Below are 12,439 nucleotides of genomic sequence, written 5' to 3' on the forward strand. Positions count from 1 at the left end.
TGTTTCCTGGAGCCAGTCACAGGTGAGCATGTGCCTCACTGTCTGGCCTGAGTATGTCGTAGGCCAGGGCAAAGTCACTTGCCTCTGGCTATGACGAAGGAATTATAAGGAACTATGTCTTGTTCCTAACTCCAGTAGAAATTTTCTCTACAGTCCCTTGAAAGGTGGTTTCAGAGGTTGTAGAAGATTCCACAAAAGCAATTCAAAGATCCACCATGACTGAATTTTTTCTGTCAAAGGAACTTTTTTCTCATGGCTGTGTTCTGCTTTGAAGTCTTGCTCCAGTGTGGTAACTTGGATGGCCCTAAGTGGAAAAGCATGCCAGCCCCCAATCCTATTTGTCATTGAAGGCAGGGTACAAAAGCAGTGTTACAGAGACTTGGGGGTCTGGGAGTGATCCCTTCCTGGACTAACCTGATACAAATAGCCAGTGTCGTGCAGAGAGGGGTATCCAATGAGCAGCTGAGTAAAATATGTAAAAGAATACATCACACACACACACACACACACACACACACACCCTGAAACACTGTGAGATGAGCGTGATGCTGCTTCCTAAGGTTACCATAGGCGGGTACACAACAGCACAGTGTGTACCCATCCGGTCCTCACTGCCCCACTCCCCATCGTAGCCACTGTGCAGCACTGTTAACCAGCTGCTGTTGGTCTGTGCCTTATCCAGTGAGCCCGCGCCACCGAGTTCACTGGGAAAGCATCTCAGGATCAGAAAGTGATGAGCAGTGGAGGATCGCTCCTCTAAAACTATTCTAAGACCGCATCCTTGTCTGCGCAGAAACTATTACTTTTCTCAGGCCCATCTGTTGATACTTGGGGTTGGTTCCCGAACTGTGGGTGTTCTGTTTAAAAAGTTCTTGCCAAGTTTCTGTGTTTCAGGGTTTAAATTTGGATCTTTGATCCCTTTGGGATTGATTGTTGTACAAGGTGAGAAAGATAAGACTCTAACTTCATTGTCCTGTAGGGAGAAAACCACCATTTGTTACATGGCTATTCCCCTCTTCCCCAGAGGGTATTTTTTGCTCTTTTGTCAAAAATTACATGGACATAGCTTTGCTGTTTTATTTCCAGTTCCTCTGTTCTATCCCATTGGTCCACCCATCTGCTTTTATGCTGGTACTAGGTTCTGCTCATCACTATAGCTCTATAGTATAATTTGAGGGTGAGTGTTGTGATATCACCAGAATGTTCTTACTCTTTAGGATTGCTTTGGCTATCTGTGGTCTTCTGTGGCTCCACATGAATTTCCATATTATTTTTTCTAAACCTTTGAAATATGACTTGGAAACTTTAATGGTATTGTGTTAATTCTGTAAATTAATTTTGGTACTATAGATATTTTCATAATATTAATTTTCACTACCTAGAAACATGAAATATTTTCCTGTTGTCTAGTATCTTCTGTGATTTCAAGAGTTCTCCCACATCTTTGGTTAGATACATTTTTAAATACTTAATTTTAACTGGTTGTGGTAGCACTTGCATTTAATCCCAGCACTTGGGAGGCCAAGACAGGGGTATAATCTCTCTGAGTTCCAGATCAGGCAAGGCTACCTAAAGAGATAGTGAGACTCTGTCTCCTGCCCCACTCCCATGTGCATGCACATGCATACATACACATACACACCAAATAAACAAACAAACACACACCTTAATTTTGGAGGTAGTTCAAAGAAGCCATGAGCACAGTCAACAGGCGGTCCATGGGATGGAAGAAATCCTTCACCAGCTACACTGCACACAAGGGCTAATATCCAGGATTTACAGAGAATTGCAGAAATTAAATACCAAGATAAAATAAAATCCCCAACCAACAAATGAACTGAATAGAAAGTTTTTAAAAATACAAATGGCCACAGTGTTCAATATCCCTAGCCATCAGGGAAATACAAATTAAAACTACTTTAAGATTGCATCTCACCCTCATCAACATGGCTATCATCAACAAATCTGGCAGCAAATCTTGGAGAAGATATGGAGAGAAAGGACCCCTTATCCATTGTTGGTGGGAGTGCAAATTAATGCAGCCATTGTGGGAATCAGTTTGGAGATACACACACACACACACACACACACACACACACACACACACACACACACACACACCAAAAACAAAAACACAAAAACCTAAAAATAGAACTACTATGTGACCCAGCTGGGCATCTACCCAGAGACCTCCATACTCCACATAGAGAATCTGTATCCTTGTTTACTGCTGCTTTATTCACAATAACAAAGAATTGGACAACCTAGTTGTCCGTCAACAGATGAATGGAAATGGATGAACTTAAAATGTATAATATTACACACGGTGACACAATTGCAGAAAGATATAAAAACTGTCATGTTCTTTCTCAGGCAGAATCTTGACAAAAATCTATGTATGTATAAATCATGTACATGTGGGTACAGTAAACATGAATAAAGAAAATAAAAAAGCATATAGGAGGATGTAGAAGGATTGAAAGCAGGTAACAGATACAAGTTATGAAAGATAATTGTTTTCTAGTTCCAGTTCTGTCATGATTTTTTTTTAGTGATGGATAAGTGCATAAATATATTCAATACTGAGTAAAAAAATTGAAAGGGAAGCTGTAGCTTCCATTCTAAATTCCTATTCCAACTGTATAGAAGTTCAGTGACTTGTATATGGACTTTAGATCTGGTTAATTTTGGTGTGTGACTTTTTTTAATATTCAAGTTTTTATAATAGAGGCTACAAAAATTAAAATACATATATCTGTTCTAAGAATAGTCCATGTAGTTTACAGAACTAATGCTGTCAAGTAGTCCCTGCAGAGAATTAACAGGCTTCAGTAACTTTTATGACAAACAGGTATTAACATAGTCCTAACGATTCCTTTAGTGTTTCACATGCCTGCTATTTTGAGCAGCAGTTACAGTCAGATTAAACTACTTACAGTTGGGTAGACTTGTAGGAAGATATTATGGTGCATGAGACCTTGGTGTATTTTTGCAGATGTTAATTCTAACTTAAAAAGTTTTAGTAAGTAATATATCTGATTTGATCTTTTAATGTTTGATAGCATGATGTGCTCTCTGTTTATCAAGTCCAGTCAAGCTAACAGAGACACAAATAAAGTATAACCACTTAATAATCAAATTGGTTTGCTTTTCTGAGATAGCATAAAGAATATTTCTCTAGATATCTTTTCCACTTCTCAGTACAAGTTCAGAGTCCACAGTACAGCATGTGTGTGTGTGTGTATGTCCTTCTGCAGTGCAGCAACATAAATACATTGTAAATAGAGCAAACTTTTTGGTTATATTATGGAATAAATACAGCCAGACAATCACCAGGGGTTCATTTATTTCCATGGTGCAGTGACATGTATCAAACATGGTACTGTGATTCCCATCATGGAGATTTGTGGTTTTAGTGTGGTCCTGACATGCAGTACAGCAGGGAAGATATAAAAATTAGCATGGAGGAGGAGGTGGAGGTGGAGGAGGAGGAGGAGGAGCTCCCGGATGATTGGTCTGTTCACTTATAAACATCAGATAAGGTGTCTGCACACACGTAGTTTAATGTAGCACTCTGCGAAAGTTCTGGTTAAAACCTCAACTAGAATTGAAAGCAAAGGGCACATAAGTATCTACATGTTTTCTGTTCCAAACAAGAGCTGGTACTCTTGATAAGTTTTCTCAGCTCAGACACCCGCATATCCACAGGTAATTGTTTATAACCTTCAGGACCCGAACTGCACATGCCTCACTGTAGCTTTATGTGATGGGTATGTTCCTGTGTTTCCTGTGACAAACATGAATTCTTACCCTTCTAAGCAGCAGACCTGGTCATCTTATATGCCTTTTATCTCCTTGAATCACAGGAGCTTCAGTTTCAACGACTCACCCGAGAACTGGAAGTGGAAAGGCAGATTGTTGCCAGTCAGCTAGAAAGATGTAGGCTTGGAGCAGAATCGCCAAGCATCGCCAGCACCAGGTACAGGGCCAGTGGCTCTATCTTTATGCATCCAAATTACATGTCTCAGTACATTAGCAGGGCTGCAGCTACCGATCCGTTAGAATCCTGTACCTGTTAACTTCCATTCTGAACCTGACACCAAAAATGTCTATTTATTTTGCTTGTAAGAAGCTGCTGATGGTATTGATTGCCCTTCAGTCCTGTGCTGAAGTATATGATATGTAGCCAAAGAGGACTGCGGCCTTCACACACTGGATGTCTTGCATGGACACGTCACAGTTAGTGGCTAGCTGTTTGGTAAAGAGTGTGCTGGTAATTGGACAACATGGCATAGACTTTTTAAACTAACAAATATTTCTAAGTGGTATGGTCTAGTTGGCCTTTAGAAATGCCTTCAGTTTACTTTCAGTTTTTCTAAAATCTGTGAAACTGATATATACAACAATTACACTGAGATATCCAGAGTGTTCAAATATGGTAAGTACCAAAGGATCATATTTTTAAGGGTGAATATAGTAATTAAAAACTAAGCATTTAATTGAAAACAACATTTAATCACAATTTTTTTATTTAAATGGCCTCTTCTACTCCTTAAAAAGATCACTACTGTATAAATTACTAACATAGTCTACGTGTTAATCATTGCTTATCAGTAGATCTGTTTCTTAAAAGTTACGTATCACTAGACACATACATTATTTTTAACGTTTGCATTTTTAAGCTTGGTGTATGTCACCTGTGCACTACAACCCCAAATCACATCAGTTATCTCCAACTGCTGAATTATTCTCCTCAGTTTCTTCTATAGCTCAGTGGAAACATCCTCTTATTGCTGAATGAGATTCTGCCTGTAGCTTCTCTTTTCTAGTCAATGGTTGGTATGATGTTTAAACTCTTAGATTTCGTTTACATGAATGTTTCAGCCTCAGCCTTGACAGATATGCATGCTGGTGTGTTTAAGTTGTAAAACATTTGAATAAAATCAATAGTGGAAAAGTAGGTGATCGTATTTTTTTAAGTATCTGGGAAGTCTTTTCTTCCCCCCCCCCTTTTTACAGCTTGTTTATTTATTTTGTGTGTGTGAGTGTGTATACATGTGAGTGCTCATGTCATGGTGCACATGTGGAGGACAAAACAGCCTGCAGGAATTGGTTCTCTCACTCTTCCATGTGTGTCCCAGGGGTCAAATTCAAGCTGTTAGGCTGGTGACAGGTACCACTAAGCCATCTTGTTAGCTTAGGTAGTCTTTTATACTAAGAAAATGTATATATAAGCAAGGTGTAATAGTATAAATAGTGTAATATATATGCTATTATATATTATATTATATTATATTATATTATATTATATTATATTATATTATATTATATTATATTATATTATATTATATTATATTATATTATATTATATTTACTATTACTATATTGTAGTATTATATAATATGATATATCATGGCATATATAGTAGCATTTATATTATAATAGCATATATTATATCATTCTATATATTAAAATATTATAGATTATGCCCGTTGGTAACCATTGAAATAATTTACCAAAGAAGAGGGGACATTATAAAAGCAAAACTTATCTGTAATTCTACTCAGTAGTTTTTTAAAGGTATCAATAGTTTTAGTATTAAAAAGGAAATTCTTCAGTTTCAGCAATATGATGCTGTATGTTTTTTCCAAAAGGATGGTCCAGATGAACAGAAAATCAGAATTTTACATTATTAAGAACATTAATCTAGTATGTGAAGGGCTGGACAGGATACCTTCCCCTGGCAATAGCTAAGTCAAAAAAAAAAATCAGATTTATCCTGTTAAACTTCTAAAAGTAATTTCCCTATCAAAAATAAAAGTTGATATCTAGAGAAAATAAAAGAAACACTAAGCTTTGAGCTGGTAAAAATTTTCCCATTCTGTAGGCTGCCACTTTGTCCAAATAACATGTCCTTTGCTGGGCAGAAGCCTTTCAGTTACATGAGGTCCCATTTATTAATTGTTGTTCTTAGTGCCTGTGCTATTAATGTTCTGTTCAGAAAGCCTTTTCCCCTGCCAATTATTAACACTTGAAATTGTTCATTATGAACTAATGGGGTAAAAGATCATAAACAGTGTTTTGGAACAACCCTAACTTAAGATAGCAATACCTTTTCAAAGGAAGGAAGAAGTTATCAAGAATTAAACTGGCCAAATCTGTAAAATTGTATTTAACAGAACCATCTGGATCAAACATGACAAAATGTTAACATCTGTCGAGTGAGAGTGTATTTGTTAAATGCATGGCTAGTAAACTTTTAATTTTTAAAACATTAATTAATGAAGGCTATATAATCAAACGATATAATCAAATAGATTTTATTTAAAATCTATAAAATATATATTGTGGGTAAGAGTAACATTACTGTCAGTTGTTTGTATTTTCTATTTTGTGTGTGTTTCATGCTTGCTTCTCACTGCCTACTGTCAAAGCCAGCACCTCACTGGGGCTTCATTCAGTCATACAGGTAATGCTGGCCCTTGGTTGTGGGGAGCCTTATTTGACACCCATAGAGTGCTGTGATGGTGAATGCAGAACAGAATGAGAAGGACCTAGTCAGCCAACCAGATGTGTGACACGATCTTTAAAGTTACAACTAGGACAAGGTTCTTCATTCCATGAACTTACTCAAGTCTCACTCAGGTCAGATCCTCTTGTGTTCCTGATGCCCCAGCTAAATACTCACCCCTTTCCACAGCCTTTCCCAAGTTCCTCAGGGCAAGTCATTTCCCTCCAACGAACTCATAGCTGTTTCTCTGTGCCTGTGTTAGCTCATTGTGAAGTGGGGAGGCCCAGCCATTGCACACTAGTGGCTTTAGCAGCCCATTTCCTACCCAGATGCTCACTAAATGCATAATGGACCTTCCTAGGAACAGCAGCTTTGGAGTTCATCAGAGGATGCTTTGCAAGTTCCTCACCTGGTGTCCTAGGTGTTTGCCATTTTCACAACTTTTCACAACATTTCACAACTTTGTGCTTTCCAGAGGACCCACAAATGTGGGAGACAGCTAGCTGCTCAGCTCTGAGGCCAGTATCTCTGCATGCCAGTCTGGAGCCGTTCAAAGAAGGACATTAGAAAAGAGAATGGTGGTGTTATGTTGTCCTGTGAGAGACACTCTACCCCTGCATGTCATCTGTCCCCTTCCTGTCCACTTTGGAACCATAGTGTAAAGATACTAACGGAAATTGGCTTTGAGACTCAGATCCCCTTTGCTGTCAGCCTCCTGGAGTACCTTGTAGTAGAATCCCTGCTCAAACCAGGAAGCTTTCCTTTGGGACTTTTTCCCCATTTTTGTGTGAAATGAGTTTAATCAGGAAAATGGGCATTTTATAACCAGTTATCTTCCTTAAGATTTTTATTTCTCAGTAAAGATAAGGTAATCTGTAAAACTGTCTAACGTTTGTTGTCTTCTAAAGATACAGCAAAATAATAATAATAATAATTTTAATAATAATAATGTATTTTATTGACTTTTCAGTTGCCCTCAGTTTTGGCCATTTCTGTCCCACTCTGTGAATAGACAGGAGGTGGCACAGTGAGGTCCTACCAAGGGACACTGTTCTAACAGTGACAGCTCAGTCCCTCACTTGAGCCTCATCTCCTGTGTGCCCCATTGAGAATTTTAAAACAGTCGCATGTGAAATTGCTCAGATTTTTCATTCATCACCCCAGAAGAAGTGTTCCAAACAAGGCAGTGAAAAGCTAATTTGATGATTCTCCATCTGTTTTATTTTCCTGCATTCTAACATACATAAATTAGCAATATTGATACACTTATAAGGCTCCTGATGTGGACTTGATGGTGTCTGTATGCAAAGATGGTGGATGAGACTAAACATCATCACTACAACCTTGAAAAGCCCTGAAAGTGGGTGAAGGTACTTAATCTGAGTACACTGTAGCTGGTTTAGTTAATATATCATCTCATCCAAATGCATCTGAAAATACAGAAACTAAAAATAAAATGTGAGGATTAGGGGAAAGGGGAAGTAAAATTTAGAAAGATTAAGATGGAGCCAAGATTAAAATAGAACAACAAGCAAAAAATGTATATGTAGCATATTATGCAGTGCTGGAGCTGAGAACCAGTTTTTCCATGAGCATCCTAGCAGCCATGTTAGGAGACAGAAGTGGCCCTAATGTAAGTGTGCACACGATGGAAACAAACATCTCTAATTATTGTCACAATGTTAGTGTATAAGAGGGAAATGAACCAGGCTGCTCAGGAGGATCCTCCCATCCTGGGTACCAAGACTTCAGTGGTTTCTCCTTTGTGGTCACATCAGGAAAACACTGTTAGACCCTCTGGTCTCTGCCAACAAATTTCACAAGAAAGCTCATAAGGCCATTTCTCATTGCTAAATGGAATATAGATAGATGAAATGGCACCTTTGCTAAAAGTAATTCCCCTGGGAGCCAATTCTGATATCCAGCTTGGCTCAGGGTGATACTTAGCACATGTAGATAGATGAATTGCTTTCAGGTCCACTAAGCAGGCAGCCTACCATGACTATTTCTGTCTGCGTAGTTTTTGAGTCATAGATGGTGAGGGATGCTGAGATGTGAGGTGTCCTGTGTTGCAGTTCACTGAACAGGTGTGTTATATGTACATTAGTGACAGAAATGACTCCCAGGAAACACTACACTACGCACAGCGCGGCATGCCATGAGAAAGCCTCACAGCACATAGGAGTCACACAGAGAGATGTGTAACCAGAAGTTTCTCAGTCCCACTGGCCCCATGGTTCCACAGCCATTTATAAACTAATTACTCAGAGGCTTATATTAATTATAAACTGTATGGCCTATGGCTTTAGCTTCTTGATAGCTAGCTCTTTCATCTTAAATTAACCCATTCTTATTAATATATGTGTTGCCACATGGCCGAGGCATTACAGGTCTGCTGGCATCTTGTTGCTCCTTTTGTGGCGGCTGGTGTCTCTCTCAACTCTGTCCTTCTCCCTGTATCTCTGCTTGGATTTCCCGCCTGGCTGTAAGCTTTCTTGCCATAGGCCAAAACAGCTTTATTACCCAACAGGAACCACACATGTTCACAACATACAGAAAGACATCCCACAGCATACAGAAAGACGTCCCACATCCCCTTTTCTGTCTAATCAAAAAGAAAGGTTTTTAACTTTAACATAGAACAGTTATATATAATAAAACAGTTATCAAGCAAGAATTACAGTTACAATATCTAGTCTATTTGTATTTGGCAAAATTAAAGAAAGTATTCTATCATCTATCCTATTTTTGTGAGTCTAAAGTTTTATATCTAATCTGTCTTTTATCATGACTAAGGAAAACTATAATTATAACTATCTAGTCTTCACCTTCATCAAAGACCCCAGAAGGATATATTACCTGAGTAAACAGGAAGTGCATGGCAAGCAACTTCCATAATTCTAGAAATAACAAGAGACATCTCGCGACATGGACAGTCATCCAAAGTTCCTCTGTAACATTGAAGCATCTATCTTCAGCCTACAGGCTTAGAGTCTCCAGCATAGCTTTCAGTGAAACAGGAAATTTTAAGGACTATTTGCCCATTCTGGCAAAGTTTATCAGTCGCTACTCCCTGTGCCCTGTAGAATTTTTGGCAGTTTCTTCTGTGAAGCAAGAACCCAAAGGATCATCTTGCCTCACAGAGTTCAGTAATCACCTTCCTATGGGTCCTGCATGTCCATTTTATACAACATACTGTCAAGTAGCCCAAGCAAGAGCAGTTTCTTACCCAAATGGCTAACTTTTGTCATAATGAAAGCAAACTCCATATGGAATTTCTTTGATGCCCATTATCTTCTCTGAAGTAGATTGTTGCTGCCAGGAACAGACATGTCTTGATGTCCAGAAAAGTCTTAAGTTCTTAAAACATTTTAAATGCCATATTTTATTGGTATTTGAAGTGTTTGAATATTACCTACTTAATTGAAATATATCTATATACCTAGAAAACTTATAAATACAGATGACTCTTAATCTGTATTTAATTATACATTACAATTTTAAATGAGTTGCATAAACATAATACCTTAAACAAGAGTAGAAATACATATACAGTATAACAAAATGAACTTTAAATTTGTATCAATAAACTAAAATCCATAGTAATGTAAAACATTTCAAACAAGTTATTACTCTTTAAAAGTAGATTCAATAATCTACCCTTTCATCTATATCCCCTTTTCTTCTTTAAAAAGTGATTACGTTTATAATCAACCTGCTTTAAATAAAAATAAACATTCATAAACAATATTTTCAGAATTTGGGCATAGCTTCCCATACTACTTCCTGCTAATTGGGTACTGGCAATCTTGTGGGGACCCTGAGAAAATTAAGAATTATAGTTAAATCTTGGCTGTAGTAGTCTTTGAGGCTATATCCTCTCAGCCAGTTGCTTTGAAGATGTTTTGGATGTTGGATCACCTAGGCCATGGCTGTCATCAGAGACCTTTCAGGGGGTCTTGGTCAAGCCATATTAGCCTGGAAGCAATCCACAGGTTCTCATCTTCTGTGGAAACAAAAGCAGAACCTCTTTTCCAAAGCAACATATCCTTAGACATAAATTTTGAAGTCAAGATACCTTTAAAATATGCATATTGGTTTAACTTAGTAGCTCCCACAATCAAATGTTTTTCTGCAGTTAAAAATCCCAAAAACAATATAATAATATGTAGTATCCAGATTCTTTATGTAATTTCCATCCTTACATGGCTTAACTTTCATATTATTCTTAACTGTCTCTTTAAAGACTTTATTTTTTAAAACTACCTATGGCCCACATTGGGCACCAGGAAAAGCAAGAAATCCACAGGAGTCTGCATAAGGAGTATTAGGGAATTTATTAGGAAATTTATTAGCAAATATCACTACATTTCTGCCCATGACCTTGGGCTATATGGCCCAAAGGAGGTGCTGCTTCTACGTGACCTCTTAAAAGGAAAGGGAGGGATCACGAGGCCCCTTCTCCCTGGTTCTTGCTCCCTGGAGTGAGCGGACTGCCAGGTGGATTTGCTCCCAGTCAAAACAGAGGATGACTTCAGCTGTTTACTCAATTCTGTGTTCATGAATGTATTTCCTCAATTTATACCCTAATAAATTCCCTAGTAGTCTTTAAACAGACTCCTGTGGACTTCTCACTTTACTTGACGTCCACATGTGGCCATCCCCACAGCCCTTATCCATGCAGAGAATCCTATAACCCCTGCCTGCTAGCAGAAATGTGTCCTGTAAAACTTCACTTCCCAATTTTGACAAACATAGGATTCATCCAACTTCTCCCTACAATGACATCAGTGGAGGATTGTGCCCACATAAGCTAAGATTAGGTTTAACTGGCTAAGGTAACAGTAGAAACTGCCACCTGCACTCTGTGCCTATCTACTCACCCCGGAACCTGCCCTCCTTTGTTCCCAAGAGCATGGAAAGGGGTGGAGGGAATTGGGTAACAGAGACCATATTCTCATTCTCTATTTTATTGACTGGAGTCAAATAATGATCACTTTAGACAATTTGAAAAGTACAAAGAAAAAATAAGGAGAAAAATCCATAATTTTGCCATTCAGAGATAACTACTATATTTTAAAGTCAGGTGTATTGAAGTATAAATTGCAGCAAATCCACCCCTTTGTAGTACAGCTTTAAGGTTTCTAGCTGACCCAATTGGCATAGAATTGTATGGCCACCTCCACAATCCACCGGGAGTATTTTCATCATCCTCCCCAAAATGAGACAACTACTTTTAAAACCTTGCTACATTTCTTCCTCTTCAATTTTTTTCTTTAAATGGAAGTGTTTCCCATGAGTAACTTTTCATCATATTCTTCAAGTTGCACTCTGGTATGCCAGGCTTATTAGTTGACCAACTTTTAATGGCCCCCAGTTGTCCAAAAAATCCCAGGGAAGCAACAGCTTAGAGCTCAGTGATGCTCATTTGGCAGCAGGTGGAGATTCCTGCAGCCTTCCAGCGGCAGGTAACAGTAAGGGAAAGCTGGCCAGGGGAAATCCTACCTACCAGCTGTAGAAAGCAGCCTTCAGGTGCACAAGGAATGCCTGTGCTCACATCTCATTCAAGCAAGGAACTCACACTAGTTGCTTGTCTCGCTGGGTCACGAAACTGGGCAAGAATAGAAAATAGAGTTAGGCTAGACGTCAGTCATTGAGCATGTGAGTCTTAGAATTCTTGAGACTCTCTAAGTTGTGGTGCAGGATTTGAAAACTGCTCCCGGTAACAGACATGAGATACTGTTCTGTTGCCCAGAAACTCACCTTAACTACTGGTCTTTGTTTCGCAGTTACTTCTAGGTAAGTTCTTGTTGGTCAAAGTGTGTTTCTTTGCAAGCTGTAGATCTGTTTCTTATACTTTATCTTATAAATAACATTTTCATTTTTGAAGATGAAAGTACTCAATTTGCATCAATATTGAAGTAAAAA

At 38.4% G+C, this 12,439-nt stretch overlaps 1 protein-coding gene across 25 annotated transcripts in view; it reads left to right on the plus strand.

Moving 5' to 3' along the window:
- Pkp4 (plakophilin 4) overlaps positions 1-12,439 on the plus strand; it is a 224,053-nt gene that overhangs the window by 124,492 nt on the left and 87,122 nt on the right. For 24 of the 25 annotated variants that reach the window (XM_076569508.1, XM_076569510.1, XM_076569519.1 and 21 more), the window contains one exon: positions 3,867-3,979. The exons of the other annotated variant lie outside the window; for it this stretch is intronic. In XM_076569508.1, coding sequence (XP_076425623.1) covers positions 3,867-3,979 — 113 coding nt within the window. The remainder of the gene's footprint in view (positions 1-3,866; positions 3,980-12,439) is intronic. 25 annotated transcript variants of the gene reach the window in all.

The sequence above is a fragment of the Peromyscus maniculatus genome, chromosome 4 (genome assembly GCF_049852395.1).
Source record: "Peromyscus maniculatus bairdii isolate BWxNUB_F1_BW_parent chromosome 4, HU_Pman_BW_mat_3.1, whole genome shotgun sequence".
Lineage (NCBI taxonomy): Eukaryota > Metazoa > Chordata > Mammalia > Rodentia > Cricetidae > Peromyscus > Peromyscus maniculatus.